Source organism: Aulostomus chinensis, chromosome 12 (assembly GCF_037954235.1).
Source record: "Aulostomus chinensis isolate RoL2024-O1b breed Wild chromosome 12, RoL_Achi_v1.0, whole genome shotgun sequence".
Lineage (NCBI taxonomy): Eukaryota > Metazoa > Chordata > Actinopteri > Syngnathiformes > Aulostomidae > Aulostomus > Aulostomus chinensis.
In genome coordinates this window covers 18,935,422-18,959,990 of record NC_141331.1, presented here as the reverse complement: position 1 = coordinate 18,959,990, position 24,569 = coordinate 18,935,422, and the positions used below count along the sequence as shown (strand labels likewise).

The 24,569-nt window shown below is 41.3% G+C and overlaps 1 protein-coding gene across 2 annotated transcripts; it reads left to right on the top strand.

Annotated features, from left to right (window-relative positions):
• The first annotated feature begins 111 nt into the window (after positions 1 to 111).
• On the top strand, positions 112 to 23,977 carry LOC147252383 (dynein, cytoplasmic 1, intermediate chain 2a). 2 transcript variants are annotated; one of them, XM_086220670.1, is made up of 17 exons: positions 112 to 249; positions 1,159 to 1,276; positions 2,574 to 2,688; positions 4,376 to 4,463; positions 5,992 to 6,051; positions 7,387 to 7,502; positions 13,755 to 13,841; positions 13,984 to 14,146; positions 14,233 to 14,332; positions 15,069 to 15,194; positions 18,340 to 18,486; positions 18,570 to 18,683; positions 19,207 to 19,340; positions 20,684 to 20,828; positions 21,848 to 21,988; positions 22,351 to 22,476; positions 23,784 to 23,977. In XM_086220670.1, the coding sequence occupies exons 1-17, from the start codon at positions 125 to 127 to the stop codon at positions 23,895 to 23,897; spliced, it is 2,019 nt and encodes a 672-aa protein (XP_086076796.1). In that variant the 5' UTR covers positions 112 to 124; the 3' UTR covers positions 23,898 to 23,977. The 2 variants fall into 2 exon arrangements, with proteins under 2 accessions (XP_086076796.1, XP_086076797.1); XM_086220671.1 differs by lacking the exon at positions 5,992 to 6,051.
• Positions 23,978 to 24,569: the final 592 nt, after the last annotated feature.

The following is a 24,569-nucleotide window of genomic DNA, read 5'->3' as shown; positions in this document are numbered from 1 at the left end:
AGAATTACAAAACATTATCCGTTAGATAAATGCTCATATTGGTGCTGTGTAACATTTAGTAACAAAGTAAATAACCGACTAAAATTCTATCCATAAAAACCTCCAAGTCTCATCGTGACCTCAGATGACAGCCACGTTAACGCTAAACGCATGGTCTGGCCCTCCGGGGCACCCGTGGTTGGTTGAAAGCCCGTTTGTTGTGAGTGGTGGTTGGCTAGAGGCATTTGCTGTCAGTACGAAACCCCCAAGGTTTGTGAATTACAACTCCTTTTCGTGTTGGTAGTACTATCACACCATGATAACACGTTTTTCTTTTTCACTGTGCAATAGGTCAAGTTATTTTATTCAGCCAGTAGGTGTGGAAACGCACTACAGCACTGCGGGTGTTGCTAACTGTATTAGCTAACTACCACTGACTTAGCTTACCCACGGCACACCTTCTCAGTAGAAAAAAAAAATCGAATGAGCTGTGCAATCACATTTTCATTGGCATTACTACTTCTAACTCAATACACGAGTTATACACCACCTTGCACCAGGGTTCCGTTTGGCTTTGTTGTTACTCATTGTATTAAAAGATGCTCAAGTTAGCACTTTAGCCTGCCCCTGTAAGGCTAACCGTAGCAGCGGTCAAGGCGAGTTGATATAGTTTATGAAACTAAGGTTTTACAATTGAAGTAAAATAATAATTTGATATTGAGTAAGGGTTTGAACATATTCACAGTAAGCCAGAGCTGTATCCCTGAAATTATGTAATGCTTATACTGTGCTAAACCAGCCGGTGAGGACGATTGCGGCTAACATTAGGGTGGGGCTTTCTGCTTGCTGGACAATGACATGCTTTCGTTGAATGGCATGTTTGATGGAAGTCATACAAAGAAAAAAGAAACCCACATTCCCCGGAAAGTACGATAGAATACATTAGTAAGTTCTCCGTTCAAAGTAATCGGCTAAGTAGAGTTGTGTAGCTAACTGTCACCAAACAACTCAAAATGGTACTGAGACTGAGACCATCAACAATCAGGCGCTGCACTTGTTAAGGGACGGTATTATTAAACGAGAAACACGAGATTTAGTTGCCATGCATAATCTTTCTGTATATTTTAACATGTATTATTATAAGAACACGAAGGCAAACAAAATGTTGTTTGTTCACAGCTGTGGCATCATGTCTGACAAGAGCGAGCTGAAAGCAGAGCTTGAAAGGAAGAAGCAGCGTTTGGCACAAATCAGAGAGGAGAAGAAAAGGAAGGAGGAGGAGCGCAAGAAGAAAGAGGTATGTTCAACATGTTGTTTATGCTTTGGGATTCAAAATAAAGACGGTAAATTCATACATACAAACACATAAATGGCATTGCATGAGAATTGCAGAATCACCCCTTTCAACTGAAATGCAAATAATCTTACTACATTTGATTTCTGGGACTTTGATTTGTGTTATAAATCTGTAAGACATCATAGGTAAACCCAGCTACTGTGATGCACAACATTTTCAAAGCTTTCTAAATTTATATTTGAAAATATGATTATTGTTTAACACTCCTGAATGCTAAATATTTTTGTTGATATTGTATTATAGAATCTAGGAGGTATAAACAAAAAAATTAAAACATTTACAATTTTGATTCAGATGAAGTTCAAGCTGATCTTTAAAAGTGATATTAAAATTGTATTTTATTTTTCTCAATCATCTAGGATTTTTAGGTTTGTGTTTATATAGCTGTGTAGATGATTTTAATCTAATGATGTGAAGGTTAAAGATATTACTATAAACATAGGGAGAGGAAATGTTTTTCATTTTCAGTTGTTAGTTTGTCAGTTGTATGGAAGCTCTCAGTTTGGGCATAGACTGACAAAAACTAATGCAAGCACTTGTGTTTCATTACGTATTAACAAGTTTGGTTGTTGTCCATAAGTTGTCAAGTGTCCATAAGTTCTTTTTTCCGCGTTGTACCACATTGAAGGGTAGCATTTAGCTCCTTTTTTTAAGAAAAAGGGAAAAGGAAGACACAAAAAACTTGAAACTGTGGTCAGTGTTGCTGACCCCTGCAGCTGTAATTCACTTTAAATGAGAGGGGAAGCTTTATACTTCCTTTCACCCTGCCATTTTGTCTGGAAATGATAGAGACGATCTTTAGCATCACTACAGGGTCAGGGACAAATGATACTTGTAGCACAGATGATGGACATCTACCAATTGCTGTTCTTCGTGTAGGAGGATAAAACCAGGCACTTTGGAAGTTAGTGTCTTTTCGCTCTTATCAACTTTTGACAGTCATATTGCTTGTGAGTTAATGAACCAACTCGGTAATCTACTGTATGTGAATTATATTGACTAATCTACTGTTTTGGCTGAGAATAAAGTTCTTATTAATTATGATACAAACATGGAAAAACTGAGTTTTATCTATTGCGGCCTCATTATTGAACTCATTCTACCATTAAAATTGCAAATAAGACTATAATTTAGAAGTTTTAAATTCTTTGCATGTCTGCAATCACCCACTGTAATGTGGATCCATCAATAATTCCAGTAGCAAGTGACACATTGTTATGTTCTGATGATGAAACAGGCGGAGCAGCTGAAAGATGCTGCGATTCACCAGGATGACTCCGACCTGGAGAAAAAGAGGCGCGAAGCTGATGCTCTTCTACAGAGTATGGGCATAAGCTCTGATGTTCCTGCCGGTACGTTGTTTATCCTGATAGGATATGAAATATCTCCAGTTACAGGCATGTTGTCAAGATTCCCCTACTTACCACTTTCATGCATACTCTTTTGTATCTGTTTATGAACTTTTACAGCAGCTCAGCTACCAGCATGTCTCACACACTTTGTCATCGTCTTACTTTCAGATATTTCATTTCATCATGACAAAAGTTCATAGAAATAGTCAGGAACAAGCATGAGGTGAAAATGGCTGTTGTAAATGTGTCCGTGGTTATTTTGGTTGACAGTCATTTAATATTAGCCTATATGGCTTCATTTAAGCCACCATTAATCATAGTTTTTGTTATCTGACCTTTAGGGCAAGTGTTAAAAAAAAACAAAACACAATTGATACAGTCTGCCTTTACAGAGATGATCTGGTCATCATGTTTGCAAACAGGTGTTTATTATCCATCACTAATGTTGATGATAATGTTATTTGTACAGCACTTCTCAAGTTTAAGCAAAGTAACATGGAGGTCTTGAATTTTGAAAATGGCATTTTCAGGGCTGAAGACATTTTGGAAAATCTAAATGAAGCTGGGTAGTTTTAAACAAAGTCATGGGAAGGAGAGATTAACCGATGGGCTGAATGTTTGTTTTGTCAAACCCCATGGTCTCTCATCAGTTTAAAGTAAATATACCAAAGAAAAGTTTTACATGGATATTTATTTTAACTTTTCCTGAATACACACATCTCAGAGAATGCATTTTCCTTCAAATTTGCCTACTAGTGCAACAAGTCTAACTTTCAGCCTACTCATACCTCGATCTCCTCCCAAGGGAAATATTTGGCTCTTGAGGTGCTAAATCTTCAACAGCAAGTCATCTGTTATTTGCTCCTGTGTCGTACGAGCAAACCCTTCAACACTTGATCATTTGATTGTTCTTTTCATAAATATTTTTCATACCCTTTAAGATATGATAAAGAGAACAATCTTTTTTTATTCTGCTCGTTTGCCATAGATGTCAACATCCTCAAAATTAACGCTGAAAGCCACTGTTTCTAACCTTTAACCATTCAAATCCAACCACTATGAATTGTATACCACACACATTTTTTCTCCAGTGCCCCACCGTAGTGCCTTGTATGGCAGAAATTTCAAGTAAATGGCCTTAAACAAAATAAAGTGTGAGGTAACAGTTTCATCACGAGGAGGAGCTTGGATATATGTATCAAACAAACGTTCTCTTCTTTGAATAGAAGTAGATTCTTGAAAATGGCCATTAACCATGTGATGCAAAAGTGGCAGCACAGAACACAGTATTAGTTATTTATGTACATGCAGTACTGTTTTAATGTTGATTTATTGTCCAGAACTGCATTTTTAGAGCATTACACTGTGCTAACAGCAGGTGGCAGAAGAGATCCATAAAATAATCCTCAGAAGTCTGACTGTAAGCAAACAAACTGAGGATGGAAATGACTGAAATATTTATTTTTGTCTATGTAACAGTTTGTCTCCTTTTCTTTTATGTAATTCACAGAATGTGCACATGAAGCAGCACGCTTCTGAACACTGTCGTTGTCAAGAAATGACCTTAAATGATTTGATACCTCTTGACGCAACAAAGCTACATCTTCAGCACTGATGCATTTGCTCTGTTGGGAGCAGCTAATCATCTTTACATAGTAACAGATGCTTATTGTATCTCTCTGTGTAGTCCCTCCTCCTATGTCTCCCACCGCCAAATCGGTGGGCACGCCAAGTGAGACCGGGAGCCAGGACTCTGACGGAGCTGTGGGACCCAGGTATACACACACAAGCAGAACGCATCCCTCAGCAAACGTTTGCATCAAAAAATCTTGTCCCTGTTTGTAGCACAGAACATTACACGTGTTGAAACAATGCCACCCCTCATTTGTAAGCAACAAGGACTTTTTCCTCCAACCATTTCTTGTGTGCTTTGCCACAAAAGTTATTCTGCAAGCAAGAAAATGACATCAGTTTCCTTCTTACAGCTACTCAAGTGGCTTAAATTGCATAGGTGTTGAACAGCAGTTCGCCTCAAATGTACTGCCAAATTATTTGGTACACGCAGAAAAAACATACTTGTAGTCTTGCAATAAATCCTCCCTTTATGAGGATTATGATCTTCCGTCTTTATTGAGAGGTTTTGAAGGCTGTAATTTGCGGTGATGTTGAACTGCACTCAGCTATTTGTTCCTAATATTTTTTCAACCCTGATTCATATAAACGGGATGCACTATAATTAGTGAGCATATTTTGAGCATTCATTCAAGAAGTCCTTGTTTTATTCTTACACTGGGATCATTCAAAACATGGACAACTGTTATACATACATATATATATACATATACATATACATATATATATATGTATACATATATATACATATATATGTATATATACATATATACATACATACATATATACATACATACATACATTACATATATACATACATATATACATATATATATATATATATATATATATATATATATATATATATATATATATATATATATATATATATATATATATATATAAAACATGATTGTGCAACTGGGATTTTAAAAAAAAGTCTCATACCATTACAGTGACAGATGACAAGTTTATGCCAACTGAGTACATGTTTATTTAATTTGTGTGCCGTTGAATTAGTAGGATCTTAAATTAACAATAAAACAGCAGGCTGCTGTGATGCCTGGGGGACTTCTTAACCCCTAATTAGAGCCCCTTCCCTGAGCTGAAATCCAAGCCCCCCCAGTGTCCCATCAGGCCCAGGGAGCTGCTCCCTCTACGTGTTGACTCATTTCCCTCACCAGCATGGCCATTTCCTACACACATGGAGGTCATGTTTTCTCCCTGAGGGTTCTTTCTCTCTCTCTCTCTCTCTCTCTCTTTCTCTCTCTTTCTCTCTCTCTGCCTCACTCTCTCTCTCTGCCTCTCCCTCTCCGCCTCTCTCTGCCTACACAACACTCAGAGCCTTCGGTGCGCCACAGTTCACGCTGTATCAGCCCCGCTGCCTGCACACACACTCTGTATCATCACACTCACAGGGGCTGTGTGGCCATGCATTTTAACCAGAGAAGTTCCTCCACCTCTGGGTTTTGTGTAGGCAGATTCAAGCCTGCAAAAATATGATTAAAAATCCAGACTGAGTTGTTTTGTGTGTTTTGCTAACAGATTTAACTGATTTTGTGACCAAGGATCCAATCTGCATGTTGTGAGCCATGAGGCTAACTTTATTTCCTCATTTGTGCTCGCCTGTCTCTCTCACTAATGCTGCCTTGTTGCTGTGACACTAACCAGGACTCTGCATTGGGACTCTGACCCGTCCACTCTTCAACTTCACTCTGATTCTGAGCTGGGGTACTGGACACTCTCTTCTCTCCTTTCCTGGTCATTTTCCTTTCTCTCAATCTATAGCATGAGTACTTGTCGTTCAGAGCCATAACTCGATTAATGCAGCTTAGCAGGATAGTCAAATCATGCATGCATTAGTGGTCCGAGAGTATGGTTGCTCAACTAATTTGAAGACGTTTTCAATCTATCATTTACCTACTTTGATCCTCCTGAGGGTGACCAGCTATCCCGCTTTTCAACCCAAATCCTGCATTCTGCAAATTGAGGATATGAGCCCATTTTAGTTTACAGATGCCAGGACAGGCGAATATTTCAAATCTGGCTTTTTAGTGGCAAAACAGCAGGGCTGTCAATCCAATTGTGGCAGTTTGATTGGCAGTCGCAGTCCCTGACCTGCCATCTTGTAGCCAATATCTACACCTACAAAGCTGCATCAAAGACTCTGAGGAAAGTTCTGGTGGAATATGGTGGAAAAATGGAAACTAATTTCAAAACAGGAGATGCAACAAAGACTGGGAAACAAGATGAAGCCAGCGTAGGTAATTCTCAGTCATATTTTTACCAAGCCTGTGGGATTTTTCAATTTCTCATGGAGGGAACATGATGTGAAGCCCCTCTCAAGAAAAATAAGGCTCTAAAAAAGACGGCCTGAGTTATAGAGGAGTTTCTACTGAGACCCAAATATGAACAAGGTGACAGTAGCTGAAATGAGCGGTGTTACTGCACTGTGCAGCATTCCCAGTTAGACACAATTAACTCCAAAATGTCTATATAAACTAGTTCATTTGGCTGTTGTCTCTCCCATGCCGTGTTGCAGGACATGTTTTAATATTTGTTGACTGCCATGACTTTAATCTCATGCCAGCAACCTGTTCTGGTTTATTGTTTATCAGATTATATGCTGAGATGTTTGAACGGTCCTCTGGATGGGAGAGGAATAAGATCATGGGAACTGTGAAAGCTTCCTTTTATGTTTATGCTATTAAATCAGGGTGAGATTTTGGGATCGTTGAATTCAAAATATTTATTTTATGTCCTTAGTCTTTTGACTGTTACTGCATCAACCAGAGAGCAAAGTATAAAGATGTCATGAACTAAATGACATAGCAGACATGTTTATTTTTTTAAGGTGCAAAGACATTCTAACAAAATTTGAGATTAGTGATGGTAATGTGTCCCACATTTGGTGTGTTGAGATCTGGTCACCCTATTCCTTTTGTAAGAGATGAGATTATTATTTTTTGAGATGATTGCAATAATTCTGTTTGTTGCTCTGTTATAATCATAACTTCCAAAAGCAATGTTGGCTTGTGCAAGGTCTGAGTTGTTCTTCTCTTTTAGGCGGGGAACTCCGAAACTAGGAATGGCCAAAGTGACTCACGTGGACTTCCCTCCTCGTGAAACCGTGTCCTACTCGAAAGAGACCCAGACACCTGTCATGACTCAGCCAAAAGAAGGTGACCCTCACATGGTGTTGCACAGGTTCACCTTGGATAATCTGTGCTTGCATATGTGGACGCATCCAAACTGCACATACATTGGTGCTAAATCGTACCATGACCATCATATAGCAAGAACAAACTCTCCCCGTGACGGTTTTATTTACCATCAATATCATGACCATGACCATTACTTACAATACAAAGACTTGGAAATGTAATCGGCAGGGAGATATTTGCATATTTGTCTTAACACCATTTTCGTTTTGCACTATTTTATCTGTTTATCTATCTGTTTACACTATTACATTTACGTGTCTTTATATTGTAAGTAATGGTGTTATCATTTCATTGCTAAGTGGATTTGTGGATCATATTCAGATGTTCAACCCAGTTTGACAAGGGATACTAGTAATATCAGCACATCACTGGTATCAGCAGCTGTGGGTCATTCATTTATGTCGGCTCAGTATTGCTCAAGTCTCTCCGTCTTTCCTCATCATCTGTTGCTTATGTTAAGGAAACAATGCTTTGGATATATATTCGATTGACAGTCTTATTCTTTATGTTGTGGAAATATTGATCCTTTATTTTTAATATATATTTATAAACAATATGTCTTAAGTTCACCATGTTTACATGTGTTTTCAGTATGTAAAAAGTGAAAATATCACCTCAGCTTGTTTTTAATGCTTATAATACCGTCAGCGAAATTATCGGTGAAATTGGTTGTAACTATATTGGTCTGTTGGATGTCAGAAAGATCCAGTATCATTCATGTACGTGATGGAGGTCAGGACTGATACTGATCAGAGTTTGTGTTGTCATTAGGAATCCACAATATTGAATTTTTTTGGCAGATATTCAACATGCTAATATTTTTACAACCGATGTTACAGATAGCCGATGTACACCAATGTCCGTCTCATCTGTAAAGAAAAAAAGTTTATACGATATTTACGTATTGACAAACACATTTAAACATTGCGAATATTAAAGATAGTCTTCTTTTTTCTGCTTATGATATGTACATTTAATGCAATGTTTTTTCATCATAAACAGACGATGAGCCAAGTTAAATGGACTTGAGCAAAACTGTGATCAAACCAATACTGATACATTTAAAAAAATGACCGATATCTCCCAGTGCCGATGCTGTGCCGATATTATTGTTAGTCTCTAGTTTTCATAGCTCTAAAACTCAAACTGCTGCGAATTTCAGGCCAAAAATTGTGTTTATTCATGCTAATTTCACTTTGCCATTTATAAAATGCCACAAAAAACACCACGTATGTTTTCATCGCAAGTTTTCCTCAGCTTAAAAGAAATATTTGTCCAACCTTCTTAAAGCCAGTTCAAGGATTCGCAGCAAGTCTGGTTGCAAATGACAGCATCTTGTCAACATTCTAACACTGCAGGAGATTAGACGGTGAATCCTCAAGCCTCTGTGCGACTACGTCTGCAACCAGCGGTCTCACACTGCTGCAATTTGCAATGCTCCAAAACCATTTTGCGTGTCATTAATCTGAATTGGCTTAGACTCTCAGTGTGATAAGGGAAAAATATAATGGTGGAAAAATTGGAAGACACACCAAGAAGAACAGGGGATCACTATCCTAAATTGGCCAGTTAGTTGTTCTGTGAACAGAATAGACCATGATAGGTCAAATTAGTCATCAACACATTGATAGCATATGTGAAGAATACAATACAATCAGGCGGAGGACAAACAACTTCCACAAACCTCACAGCATAAAAAGTGTGCAGGAGTTGCCTCTCCCATCATGAGTGTTCAACAAGGTCCCGGAAGTGATCCGACCGAATCCTGAGATGAAAGTAAAGGGAAAAATGAGGCCCAGGAAACATAAGACTTCAGAGCAGAGATTAAATTCAGACAAGCTCTCTGCTCCTCTGAAGTCCACATGCAGCTCTGCAACCAACTCTGCCTCGGTATAATTAATGAGCAGGATGAGAGAACCAGTGACAGGAAGGAGAAATAAGATTGGCAGAGAAGATAGGAAGCACTGCACACACAACGATTTACTGCTTCTGAAGCTTGTCGATATGTATTTAATTGCTGCACTGGAACTTTCATGTTAGCCACACTGCCATCCACATGTTGAACACATGTTCTCCAAAATCTACAGCATTTTATGAGCGTGCTGCTCATTTGGTGGTCGATTTATGAAATGAGGAGTGGTAGACTGTGCTTGACTGAAATCCTGAGTAGGATTTTGCTTTTCGTCTCTTCCAAGAGATGTCACAGCCAGTCACAGATCTTACATTCCCTCCAACCACCAGAACAAGTCTGTCATTTTAGCCGTTTGCTCAATTTATATGCATCAGCTGACGCGTCTTTTTAAGGGTCCCTGAAAGCTTGGTTAGGATGTGAAACAGAATACTCATGGCCAGTTGTTTGCTCAGTTGATGTGAAGAGAATTCTGTTGTGGCTCACAGAGAGAAAAAAAATTGTGTGATATTGTGGAAAACTATGAGCAGAACTGGTGAAGGATGAAGAGCATCCCTGCACTCCTCATCGCTCTCTAGCCTGGACTCTAGTGGGCATTGTAAAACTGTGTTAAACAACGATGGTTTCTGCCAGCTGTTCAACACAAGGCCCCCTTCCCCTCGCTGCCACTATGTAATCATTTCATCAACTCCCTCGCTTCCCTGTCTTCTCCCTTCACTGCACAGGCACATAACAAAACACACTCTGTGACATTGTGCATTTTCACACCATCATTTCTGGCACTCGATGAGACGGCATCCCCTTCCTGGCGTGTTCCCCTCTGTGCATTTTTGATGTGCGAGGTGGTGTCAGGCCTGTTCTCTGATTGAGCGATTTATCATGTTGTCAAAAGGAGGCAACGGCACAGCACTCTCAAGGTCAGCGGGCGGTGGCATTAGAGGGAGCAGCTGCCGTGGCCTGGCCACTGCACACACCGAGGATTCCCACTTGTCACAGTGCAGTCTGGAGAAAGGAGTACAAGATTTCAGATTCCAGCATCACCTCTCTAGGTGAATCAAAGATCCTCGAGAGCCAATGAGAGCGCATCTTCACTTCACAGGATAAGATGTTTGTGCTCAATGGGGTCCATGTTAGTACCTCAAGTCATCAGCTTTTCTGCCCATTTTGTGAATGTAGAAAGAAGATGCAGAGGATGTTCCAATGAGTACTATTCCACTGTGATTCAAAACTGCAGACTAGTGAATGCACGGCTGCTGCTACAGTGTCCTCAGAATACACTGGTAGTAGATAATACGCAGCATCAGTATGCACTCTTGAACAAGAGGCCGTAATTATTGAATAAGATATTGTTGGGGGGTTTGGCGCGGTTGGCCTGGTGCAGCACTAAAAAGGCATGTCGGCATTATGAGCATGTAGAGCAGTTGAGTAAATCTAATATTTAATTGAAAGGGATTGTTTTAATCACTGAATTCAGAGCAAGGTCACAACTTGAAATCACAAAAGCCCTTAATGGCCTTCTTGTTTAAAGTGCCACTTCAAATTGTGGATAGCCTTTATGCACTTAATGATTAAATGTCTATTGTGTCTCTTGCTCATACAGTAGCACACGAGTTGGAACAGAAAATCTGCTTTGGTCTTTTTCTTTTGCACCATTGTGTGGGTGTCTGCTTTGGTCTTTTTCTTTTGCACCATTGTGTGGGTGTCTGATATCAATATATGTACCTTTTTATTTGTCTTTGTGTCATTTAGTAGTCTCCATTTTATCCATAAGATATATCTTTAAGACCTGGATTTAGCGGCTTCTGTTTTCTTTTTGTTGGCCCGTTGTGAACTTTTCATCTCCGTGTCGGGAAAGACAAGTGTAACCACTGGTGGGAAGTTGGGTAAGGTTGGGTAAAGTTCACATCTTGAAATTCACTTCGCCACCTAATGGTACTTGGTAATGATAGCTTCTGCTGCTATGGGGCCAACAAGTACTCTTAACTCCTCAGCTTTTGTATTTGTGCATATTGTGTTTGACCAGGTGTTTCCTCAGGTCGGTTGTGCTGTCATGGAAAGCTCTGTATTTCACATTATAAATACTGCAGTTTTTTTTTTTTTTTTTCAGATGTAACCACATTTGAAACGGCATTCAGCTCCCCGTTGCTCTGAATGTATGATTGGCTTGAACATGTTGCAGTAGATGACATTACATCTTGCTCTTTTCCTCTAAAACTTTGGATCAGTTGATCTGTAATGATTTTCATAGCTCAGCACCCGACCCTTAGTAGACAATTTTTTTTTAACAGTTTTACTAGTGACAAAATGAAAAAAATCTGTAGTGTTTTTATTTTTTCTTAGAAATATGACATAACATCACGTCCTGGCAGTGGACCACATAGAGAGAACAGATCAGAAGTTTTGATTTTTATGCTAAAAAAATTGCCATGGTAAATATTTTATTTTAGGACATTAGAAGTCCTGGTACACATGTTGCCTGTGTGTGCCGTTGGTTTGGAGAGTGAAGTGCTTTGCATGTGTTGTGGTCGGACCTTTGTGCTGTCTGGTCATAGAGGAAGGGAAAGACACCTGCAGCAGAGAGCAAAGGTCATTTAGTTTTAGTCTTGTACATCATTGGCCGCATGCCGTGTTTGCCTTAATATATTGAACAATGTGTAAGACCTGTCATTACCCCCCCCACCCCCCACCCCTGTGTCTGGCTCTCCCCAAAAGCTTTTATTTCTTAAGTGGTACAAAAGCCATAATTGGGCCTGCTTTGAGAGGAGGTGTCAGTGTATAGGACATCGATGATCCGGGTGAATTCTGTTAAATGCAACTCCCCCTCTCCTCTGCCACCCACCCTTCCTCAGCACAACATCCCCCCTACACATCCCCAGCGGGGTCACCAGGATCACTAGCTTTTCTCCAAATGGCCATTTTGGCTGGCAGGTGCATTATACCCTTTATTTTCAGATTGTCTATCCGCTCCTAATGCCTGGCAGGTTGATTGCTCTGGCTGCCTCACCAGGGAAAGGGCTGACGAGCACAGCCGGGACTAGCTGAAAGACAGTGATTACTGTTTTCCTTTAAGCCTGATTGAGGCCCTTGAAAGGAAAGATTTTAACCTTCTCCTGTTGGTTGCAGAGTATGGCCGTACATTGAAATGGCTTGTTTCATCAAACCAGTAAACTCATCAGAGCAACCCAATAACGTTCTTCCCGAAAAACTCCCTCTGAGAAAGGGGATAAATTACTTTATGTACAAAGTGACAGATGACATTATCATTTAGATTATCTCAGTAGGAAGGAAATTCTGCCGCCGAGCTATGAGGCTCATATCAAGATAAACGCCTGCATGAACCAGGCATTTCTTCTCCACATGAATCACTTTTGTCTCCCTTTTGCTATTATTTTTTTTACATTGAAAGCGTGGACTATATACCGTCTCTAAGAGATGTCTTTTGAAAAAGCGTGTTCATCATCTTTGAGGTAGAACCAGTGTGCAGTTTGCCAGCTGGTCTGGCTTGTAGTTTGTTGTACATTCTGTGAGGTTGAATAGAAGTTTCAGGACCTCCTGCTGGGAAGGTAATTACACAGGCTTGCCGTTCAGGGAGAAGCTTGTCTCGGAGCAGCCAGGCGGAAAACCTCTGTGCCATCCCCATGCCACCTCTGAAGAGCGCAAGACAATCCCAGCATCACCATCTGCTTTTGCACCATGCCGTCATCTGCCCAGACCAATGGGATGGACCCGGGCAGCTGCTCTACTCCCTCTCCTCTGTTGCTCTCAAGGCCTGGAGGGGGGCAACATGCTACTGGGATACAGAGGAAACAGCTACACTGACAGCTAGACTTTCTATTGAATGGCTGGATTCTCATTAACAACTGGGGAAAAACAGGGGTCCCTATGACAACAGGACACCCGCTGTGCTGTGTCCCTTTAACACAAATGACAAACTTCCCTGCTTTAGAGGAGCAGGTTCAATTTGAAAGTTAACATTGTGCTGACAAACCAAACACATGCAAGGCGGTGATAGAAAATCAGTCTTTTAGCAGCAGCCATAATCACTGGGTGGAGCTTTAATTGAAAGAGGAAAATAATGGAGGTGGAAGATGACCAGTAGGGACGTAACCTCTCTCTAGCGGTGTGATTATTTTGTTCTTAATTGAATTTAGTTTTAGTCACTCTTTTAAAATTCATACAAATCTGATAATAAGAACAACATCAAGTCCTAGCGTAGGAGAATGGTAATTAACTACTGCAGCCTGCAAAATGAAGCTCATTGTGGAGGGCAGATTGTAATAGAGGTCACTTTTCATCAACAGATGAAGAAGAGGAGGAAGAAATTGCTCCACCTCAGCCAGTGGTCGAGACTCAGACTGAAAGACTGGACCAGAAAGAGGAAGACGAAGGTCCTCCACCACTAGTGATGATGCACAACTGTTTCATCTCTTCTAAGATACATATTTAGTAGTTGACATCAATTGCAAATAGCTGTTTTTTTTTTCTCTGAAGTGTCACATTAATACTACATTTCATGTCGTTGGTGGGTAGCGACCCTCCATGAGCTGACAGAGGAGGAGAAACTCCAGATCTTACACTCGGAGGAGTTTGTGGATTTCTTTGACCACAGCACTCGCATCATCGAACGAGCTCTGTCAGAGCATGTGGATGTGTTCTTTGACTACAGTGGTCGTGACCTGGAGGAGAAGGAGGGGTAAACATTGGGCGATTAAGTATTTGTAAACTTGGAATCGGCCTGTCTTTTTTATTGATTTGTGGTGCTTTGTTTCCCCCCCACAGTGAAATCCAAGCTGGAGCAAAGCTCTGCCTCAACAGGCAGTTCACAGATGAGCGCTGGTCGAAGCATCGTGTCGTCACCTGTCTGGACTGGTCGCCCCAGGTCTTGTTTTTATTTGTTTCAAAATAGAACCCTTTTAACAAAGTGTCAGTGACTGAAGCTTTTCAAGAACGGAAATAATATTTGCAAAAGCTAATTGTCTGTTAATTTTGTGTCGCTATTATGTTTTGCGATTACAAAACTCTCATGTAACCGTATTTACTTTTAGCCACAAGTCCCTCAGGAAGACTAAACTATGTCCCACGCAGATCGTCACTTATTCAGAGGCTGTAATGATTCGTTTCCTTTGGTGTCGAAGGTCATTTCTTGCATGATCCAACAATGACTTTTGACAGTGATTGAACACCAAGTCTTTGTTCACACTATTTACCTGCCTGGAGTGAAATCCATACCTTCCTGATGCGAAATTGTGCAGTCGCAAACTGTACATTTCACATCCAATACTGGCAGAAACAGAGATTAATGATTTATTTACATCTTGGTTAGTATTTCATTCATGTGTTTTAAAAGATCCTCAATAGCGTACTCTGTTTTAGTGTGTGTTCCTCAGATCTGTAGCTTTCTGTTAAAGTTATGAAAGGATATAAAAACGTACATTACCAGAGTTCTTAGGGCAACTTAAACAAGCCATAAATCTAAAGGAAATGGTTACTCATTCTTTAAGGCATTCAGCAGCACGATGCAGGGCAGGCGAGGCTTGTCCACATGGAGGCAAGCCTGGGGGGCATGTCTACCTCCCCCAACATTCATCTGGGCTGATTTTTTTTTCTGTCACCAGTATCCTGAACTCCTGGTTGCCTCATATAACAACAACGAGGAAGCTCCTCACGAGCCAGATGGTGTAGCCCTGGTGTGGAACATGAAGTACAAGAAGACTACACCAGAGTATGTCTTCCACTGTCAGGTAACGACAACCTCTTTTTAATCTTCCCCTCTTTTGCTCTCCCACCTCTCCCCTCATCCTCACGGGTGGCTTCACCCATGACAAGTGTGGAACTCTGCCAACCAACCCCTGTTTGCCCAACCTCCTCCCTCTTACACCCGCTCACCCTCCTCATTGTGAGTTCAGTGTGCTGGCATCCACCTCCGCCACATCTATCCACAAACACATGTTCCTGAGGCGCCGGAAAAGACCTATGGTGCAGGAGTTGAATGGAATCCGAGAATTGCAGCATGGATTAAGTGTGTGGGGCGGCGGTGGTTATCATCCGCATCTAAACAAGGGCCCTATGTTCAGAGCAGCTAGCAGGGAGAGCAGCAGAGCTCCGCCGCTCTGTCCAGACTTATTATGCTGCCTGCCCTGAGGCTTCCAGAGCAAGACAAGTTGAGTAGAACCACATGTTGTGAGAGCGGATGTACATGCCGGTGTATTGCTCAGCTGAATGAAACTGAACAGGAGTGTGAATGCAGTTTTTGCTGTACTTCAAAATGAGATTTCTCTCATCCAATTAGCACAATCCCCCCCCCCCCCCAAAAAAATTCCATTGTGGATGAATGACTCATGGACATGATAAATATTATGATCGATGAATCGGTGCGTGCATGCAGAACCAAACACTAGTAATACAATTTAAAACTATTCATTATCACAAAAAAAAGAATAGTATAGTCATTATCAAACTAAACAATGCAGTGGCACAGCTTTGTTTTGCTTGTACTGTCACTATTGAGGCTTGAGTGATGAATGAATGTGTTGTGTTTGTGTTTTGGCAACGAGGAAACAATCACAGAACAGCTCTGTAACTTTGAGATGAAACAGAATAAAAGCAGGTTCCAGTTGAGGCTTTCCATGTACAAGCTGTTGGCAACACTGAAGACCTCAAGTGTGTCTGATATAACACTCTCACAGCCATTTAACCAGAGACTCTGATTTAATACAGATTTGCCTGGTGGTCATTTACCTCTGTGGTAAAACCAAAAGTATTTTGACTGTAAACTTAAATTTCCATTTTAAAAAATAGGGTAAAATGTTTATATTGTTTGGTCTGTCTGCTCTGTGTAAAGAGAACAGCAGTTCTTATTGTTCTGAAATGAAATGTCAGAGCATATATATGTATTTTGTGTGTGTGTGTGTGTGTGTGTGTGTGTGTGTGTGTGTGTGTGTGTGTGTGTGTGTACATATACACTGCTAGTCAAAAGTTTGGACACACCTTCTCCTTCAGTGTTTTTTCTTGTTTTTAATACTTTCTACATTGTAGATACATACTGAAGACATTAAATATATGAAGCAAGATGTGTGGAATTATGTAGCAAAGAAAAACTTGTTAAATAACTGTAAATATGTTTTATATTTTAGGTTCCTCAAAGTAGCTGCCCTTTGCTTAGTCGACAGCACTGCAGACCCTTGTCCTTCTCTCAATGAGCTTCATGATGTCGTCACCTGAAATGGTTTTCACTTGACACGTTTGCCTTGTCAGGGTTCATTTGTGGACTTTGTTGCCTTCTTAATGGGTTGGGACCATCAGTTGTGTTGTGCAGAAGTCCGGTTGGTACACAGCTGTCAGCTCTATTTGACAGCTGTTAGAATTCATATTATGGCAAGAACCAACCAGCTGAGTAAAGAGAAACGACAGTCCATCATTACTTTAAGAACTGAAGGTCAGTCAGTCCGGAAAATTGCAAGAACTTTGAATGTGTCCCCAAGTGCGGTTGCAAAAACCATCAAGCACCACAATGAAACTGGCTCACATGAGGACTGCCCAAGGAGAGGAAGACCAAGAGTCTCCTTTGCTGCTTAGGATCGGTTCATCAGAGTCATTAGCCTCAGAAATCGCAAGTTAACAGCACCTCAGATCAGAGCTCAGATTAATGCCACACAGAGTTCTAGTAGCAGAAACATCTCTGCATCAACTGTTAAGAGGAGACTGGGCCAACCAGGCTTTTATGGTTGAATAGCTGCTAAGAAACCACTACTAAGGAAAAGCAACAAGCAGAAGAGATTTGTTTGGGCCAAGAAACACAAGGAATGGACGTTAGACCAGTGGAAATCTGGGCTTTGGTCTGGTGAGTCCAAATTTGAGATCTTTGGTTCCACCTGCCGTGTCTGTGCGCAACGCAGAAAAGGTGAGGATATGACATGACACACTGACTGGAGGACTGTTAACAGGCTGTCTCGCCCTCGATATGAATGCGGCTCACATAAAGGTCACATTTGCACTTAAGCAACTTATGTAGCCTTATACAACAAATTAGAACAGTAGCGCCATATAAAGGGTCAAAACAAGCATCGTCATCTTGTGTTAAAGACATGATGAAGTCTGACTGGTATTATCTGGGATGTTTCATTGCAGTAAAACCACATTTAAGTGTAAGACGAAAGCAGTCAGCAATAATACACCCCCTAGAGACTGTTGTGAAACACCATGGGCAGAGAGCAGCTCATAGTGAATCACTCTTCACATCACTTTCATCATTTTGAGGATCCAGACATGGCGCTGTTTAGTTTTCTGACTGGACTTCCAGTACAGGGCAGCAATATTGTTATTTCAGTCATGCTTGGTGAAGATGAGAAGAAACAAAGAATGTTATTTACTTTATGAGGTGCATTACACCTAAAGCACTTTCTGATGTTAAAGCCCGACACAGAACAAAATATGAATTAAACACAACTGGTTGCCAGACTCCTAACCATCTCCCACAAGAGAGAACACATCTCACTCCATGGACAGATTTAATTATGTTAATTATGACTGATTAAGCGCTGTAGAAGGTTAGCTGCAGAATGTATTGCCTGACCTCCTGAGATCACCTGGTGTTTTTGACTGTTCCTCAGTCAATTTTTAAAAATAAAAGTGACCAAGCCTTCACCGTTGAGCCCCTCATTTACAGTAACTACCCTGCTGGAGAAGATCAGTGTCGTCACTTTTGAAAATTCACTATTTTAGATGGACGTTTTACTGTTTGTTTTATCGCAGTCTGTAATTTTACATCATCCTTTTATTTGAGAGACTTTGGTTCATCTGCTTTCAGTTGTTCCTTTTGACCGACAGGTTGCTGTTGGCTGCCCATCTAAGCTCAGCGTTAACTATCCGTTCATCTATCTTTAACAGTCTGCCGTTATGTCTGCGGCGTTTGCCAAGTTTCACCCTAACGTTGTGGTCGGGGGCACATACTCGGGCCAGATTGTGCTGTGGGATAACAGGAGCAACAAGAGGACCCCTGTGCAGAGAACTCCTCTGTCAGCAGCAGCACATACGGTATCATAAACAGCCAACACCAAGAGCTTGCACCTTGTTATACAACAGAATGGTAAACAGATCCTCCTCTGTTTTCTCTGCAGCACCCAGTGTACTGTGTGAATGTGGTGGGCACCCAGAACGCCAACAACCTGATCAGCATCTCCACTGATGGCAAGATGTGCTCCTGGAGCCTGGACATGCTCTCGCATCCTCAGGTAATCCAGAGACGTGTGTGGGATTTTTCTGGCCTATGGGTGGTCAGTGGAATATTTCTGAATTACGTTAAAGAGTTTGGAAGCGCAGATTTAACCATGATATAAGTAGAGGGATTAGGAGAACTCACTTGAGCTCAATGTTTCACATGCTCTGTTTTAGATTTTACATTCCACATACTTCCTGATCCGCCCATTCTTGTCAAACATTTTGGCCAAGTTCCCCTCATTTTAACCTTCCAGTTTGATATTTCCCTCGGCTTGTTTTTTTTTTTTTTTTTTTTTTTCTACAACTCATTTTTCACTTCCAAGGAAATTAGCTTTGCTGGCTGTGTCATTCCATCAGTGCTGCCAGAACCGCAATGCCAAACTTCCATTTTTTACTACGTGCTAGTCGAGTTTAGGTTTTGCATTAATAAACTGTCAAGTGATTTTATAGGTTGTGTTTGGCAGTATGTGTGTTAACATAAAGCCTGAGAAGAAGCTTGTTATGGATGTTGTTCCATGTTTGCCTTCCCCTCTACAGGACAGCATGGAGCTGGTGTTCAAGCAGTCCAAAGCTGTAGCTGTCACCTCCATGTCTTTCCCTCTTGGAGATGTCAACAATTTTGTGGTGGGCAGCGAGGACGGCTCCGTCTACATGTCGTGCCGTCATGGAAGGTGTGCTCATAAGCAACCGTGGTCCCCTGTGTCCCTGCTGGACACCGCCAGGAAACTGAGGCGGCTTGTTAGGCCCACCTAGAGCCGAGTGTCAAATAAATATAGCCCACTCACTTCCCAGTGCAACACAAATCCAACACTTGATCTCCTGCTGTTTGAGGTTTCACTCCTGCCCAGTCATCCTGTTTTTCTTTTCCGCTTGTCAGTTGTGTCTGTAAAGGTCATTCAACATAAACAGGGCACACATGCAGGGGAAACAAATCATTTTTTCCCTGCTCTATTTTTTTTTTCTTCTTCTTCTTTTGAGTCTCTGGGTGAGAGAGTTTGTTTACAGTTGGTTGTCCCAGTGAGAACCGAAACTGCAGTTCATCCCACAATGTTCTCATTTAAGCCAGTGAGGCGGATGGTCCTCTGTGAAGAAATGTGGCTTAAATCAGAGCCCCCGGTGAGCAGCGTACGTGTCCTGCAGTATGCCTGGAGACCGCAGAGAGGGGGTAGCCGCTAGCTTTTGCAATGCTGAATCACCTCTGTAATTGAGGGAATAATTTTCCACCTCATTTACAATGGTATGATACTCTCATTGCAGTTAATAATGCATAAGCATCACTCACGCTGAGTATTTACCTCTTTACGTTAATTATGTGAGCCTCAGTTGGGTAACAGCTCTGCAATATATGAATAAGGCATTACACCCTGCTGCTAATCATGATATAAGTAAATGATTAATGTCGGTGCAGCTTTCATGCTTAATGATTTCTAGGCAGGGATATTGATTTTTAAAGCAGTATTTTACTCAAAAACTGTAAGTCAAGTCTTCACAAACAGGTGTGCACAGACTTTCTGTGACCTCCTGTGTCACTTCTTTGTGACCCCAGAATGCAGAAAGAGCTAGCCATGTATATTTAGCTTGAAGTTAATGGTGATTGACAGCTACTAACAGCAGAAATGTCAGGCTAGAAGCTCTCAAGCACATAGCCCGATATATTACACATCTTCTGTGTCCAGCTTCTCAGTAATACACACACTTTGATTTGAGCTTAAAAATAAAACAAAACAACAGCAAACTGTAACCATTCCAGTTTTGTATTAATGTGAGTGAGGGCGACTTAGTAGGTACAAAGTGGCTGGCATGGCGCAGAAGTCTTTGTGGGCTAAAGGCACCTGTTAGTGAGTGCTTGTGCAGTATCGCTTTAAGGCTATGGAATTTCATAACTGATTCGTCCCTTCATGCAGATTTAAACATCATTACTCAACATCTGGCTTGTGAGAATGACTCCTCACTCACACTCTATTGGATCTGTCAGTATGTTTACACCCGGCCACTTCATGTGCTCGCTCCACAGCAAAGCCGGCATCAGTGAGATGTTCGAGGGCCACCATGGGCCCATCACAGGGATCCACTGCCACACAGCTGCGGGGCCGCTGGACTTCTCCCACCTCTTTGTTACCTCCTCGTTTGACTGGACTGTCAAACTCTGGAGCACCAAGGTATGACGCATTTTATATTGGGAAAAGCCCCAGGAAAACCTCAGTATTGTTTTGTTTGGTCGTTCTGTGTGTGGGAAATGGTTTCCTCCCTCGCTTGTATAAACCAATATTTTCAATTCCAATTAATGGTGAGAACAAGATCAAAGAGCTGAGGGTTTTCTGACGTACTCCAGAGTCTTAACAGTTACTTGTGACCTTGTAATGCTCATTTCTAATACTTGTTATGGATTAGAGGATTTCCCAATATTAACAGTTTTTTTCTTAAATAGGGAACCACTCACGATATTTTAATTGTAAGGAAACCTCCCATCAGATGAGTCAATCAAGAAACAAGACCACACATTTCATGTTTATTTTAAATAATTTCAGAGTCCAGATTCTTAGGATGTCTCAGAGACCCGCTTGAACAAACATGACTTCAGAAAAAACAAACATGGAGTGTTTCATGATATACTTTGTGCCAAAAAAGAAAACAGAGGATGAGGTCATGGAATCAGCATGTTCGACACAATTTGAGGTGACTTAAAGTTGCTAATGTTAGCTGCTGCTAAGCTAACACAACATCTGGACACTTTCTGCTCAACATTCCATCCCTCTTCCTTTCCTGAAATCAGGGAGCCTCGGATCCAGTCAGGGATGTTATGTCTGTAAACCTCTGACGCTACAGGACCATTGGGGAGGGGGGGGTAATTGGTTCTGACAATCCTCAAGTCAGGAATGTCCCTGATACTTGGGAGGGGCGAATCAGATCTCTAATCTAGCATGTTTGTCTCAGACCAGCTGAAATAAAGAGGCGGGGGTGGAGGTGGGGGGTACAGTCGCATCTCTTCTGATATATGTTCACACGTCACTGATAGATGGCACTAAAGGAAATATCAGCACCAGAATCTAAAGAGCTTCAAACATATGCTCAGATTTTATACCCATGTATCATGTGCGAGAGTTGAGAGTCATGTAGCAAAACTTCCTTCTCGATGAAAGGATTAAAATAACCGTATTTTTTTGAATCACTTTTGCAGAACAATAAGCCGCTCTACTCATTTGAGGATAACTCAGATTACGTCTATGATGTCATGTGGTCTCCAACTCACCCTGCTTTGTTTGCTTGTGTGGACGGTGTGGGCCATCTCGACCTGTGGAACCTCAACAATGACACCGAGGTACGGGACACTAAACAAATCATGAGGAACTCGTTCTTAAAGCAGTAAACACTGAATGTTAATAAGACATTACCTGCATGTTTGGAGGTTAGAATTAGAGAAGAGTGGGCAGCTTTGCCTTTAAATGATCTGGATGATCAGTCAAATGATTAAGCGGTTGTAAAGAAGTGCTCTGCCGATGTGTGGACTCGCTCCCTCACCTCCAACATGATGTTCATCAACACTACTAAGCTGTGCTTCTATTACCATTCATTTCTTTTGCTTTGTGTCGTTGTCAGTGCTTGGAAAACCTAATTAAACATTTTATCCCATGTGTGGAAGCGGGACAGGTTATTGGTCATTCTGGTGTGATATCATTTCAGGTCCCTTCAGCTAGCATCACAGTGGACGGCAACCCGGCCCTCAACAGGGTGAGATGGGCTCATTCTGGACGTGAGATTGCTGTGGGAGACTCTGACGGACGAGTTCTTGTGTATGATGTTGGAGAGGTGAGCAAACATGACTCAACTTGACTCGACCATTTATCTGAAGTCTTTACATTTCTTTCTTTATTAATAACCATTCGATTATTTGGAGTTTGACAGACTTCTTCTGTTGAAAATAACAGTATAAGCTTTGTTGGCATTATGATTTTATCATGATAAAGTCTGTTGATCTGGTTCTTTACCCGAAGGTTATAACTGGACTTGTTTGATATTTGTGGAGACTTTTTTTTTTAAGCTCTCATGTGAAAGGCTTCAGGTTTAGACGATTATCAGTCTCTTATTTTCTGTCCTGAGAAGGAATGAAAGTATTCCTCAAGGACAAGAGCGGACAGCAGCTGCCTTACGAAAAAGCCCACATGTGCATCCAAGCATCGTGATTTTCTAACAAGAGAACACATCTGTTAATGTTAGATCAACATAAACAACTGTTGGCGCTTATTAATCGCTCCAGTGTGTTTGTTTTTAATTGTACAAACACAGACAGCGGCTCCAGTGAGCGATGCGACAATCTGTAACTCTGACATCATTACTTCCTAAACACAGTGCTTGGAAGGCTCTGTTTGTTATTGTTCCTCTAACCTGCTTCCGATTTTTTTCGTGACTAAATCACACACACTATTGATGTCATTTGCACCGGACAAAGACAAAGGATAAAAGATCCAGCCAGCTGGAACGACTTGAAGACGATTCAACTGGCGATGGATTCAATTTATTCTGATTACATTTTCTTTTAACCAAAACAAATTATGATTTTTATCTACATTCTCGAATTATTTTGTGGCCTAGCTAATACTTTTCTTCCTGTATAGTTCCAAAATTAATCATGTCCCACACGTGGCAAGTATTTAACCTTGATTTATTTGAAGTGCACATGACCCAGAGTCTCCGCAAACTTTACTGATCAACAGAAGTAGTGGAAAAAATATTAGAAGTAGTACACAGTGTTACATGTAGAAGTACTTCAACAGGTTTTGACAAAATAGTATTCAGGGATGAAGCAGGAGTGGGTTGACTTCAACTGTCTTTCACCCGCCGATCCTGAGCTCCCTCCCCAGCCACACCTTGACTTTGTGACCCTCACACGATAACAGACTGGGCCAATGACTCTCAGGGTGTTCACAACCCCCCCAGAGGTTGAACAGCCGCTGCCCACCACTCTGTTCAAACATAAAGCAGCCTTTGGTAGGAGAGATGAAACCTTCTCAAGAAATTCAAACAAGTCCAGTTCCCTTGGTGTTGCTGAAGGCTGCTTGAAATGTGAGTCATGCCTCTGTTGTGCTCTCCCTACCCCGCACCCCCTCCACCCCCAGCAAATTGCTGTTCCACGAAATGACGAGTGGACCCGTTTTGTTCGCACGCTGGCAGAGATCAATGAGAACAGAGATGATGCAGAGGAGCTGGCAGCTCAGCGCCTGGCTGCCTGATCTACACACTATGGATGCGCTGTTTTAGGGACCAGTGGTGTGCTTATTAATCTCAGCGCCCCCACCCCCACCCCACACCATCTGTTAAGAGGAAAAGATGCGATGGCAACATGACTGCAGGGAAACATGAAACCCATCAGAAAGAAGTTTGGACATCTTTCTTTGAAAAAAAGCTGATCTTCCGGTCTTCCTTGGGTTACCGCACGTGACAGGGCTACTCCAGACCAGAGCCTCACTCACAAACTGTCCTCCTTTTTTTTAGCCAGATGCCTTAAATTTTCATTTGATTGTAATACCCTACCTGTGTTTTGTTTTAAGCACGTTAACATGAGCAGCCTTAATTTTGAGTTCTTCAAGCCAAATAACCTCTTTCCATCTACTCCACGTATTTGTTTTCAGTCAACGAAGCAATCCCATCTTTCTACATCCTGGAATGTAAGCATCTCACAACTGTAGCTCATGTTGTCATCTCTGATGTTCTTGATCTGTCCAGAATATCTTTGTTCTATATAATGTACCAGTTCCCTCTTCAATCTGTGCTACTGGTCGGACTGGAGATGGTTGGAATATCCTCCATGCCTGAGAAGATGATCATTTATGCTGTATGTGATTTTCATCTCTATGTTGATAGAAAAACTCAGTGTCAAATTTGAGAATGTACTTTTCACACAA

What these genes read in the sequence shown, in the direction of transcription:
- LOC147252383 (XM_086220670.1), top strand. Translation starts at nt 125, where the DNA reads ATGACAGCCACGTTAACGCTAAACGCATGGTCTGGCCCTCCGGGGCAC. An exon ending in TGTCAGCAGCAGCACATACG is followed by an intron (nt 18,487 to 18,569) that starts GTATCATAAACA and finishes TTTTCTCTGCAG; the next exon opens with CACCCAGTGTACTGTGTGAA. An exon ending in ATGTCGTGCCGTCATGGAAG is followed by an intron (nt 19,341 to 20,683) that starts GTGTGCTCATAA and finishes CTCGCTCCACAG; the next exon opens with CAAAGCCGGCATCAGTGAGA.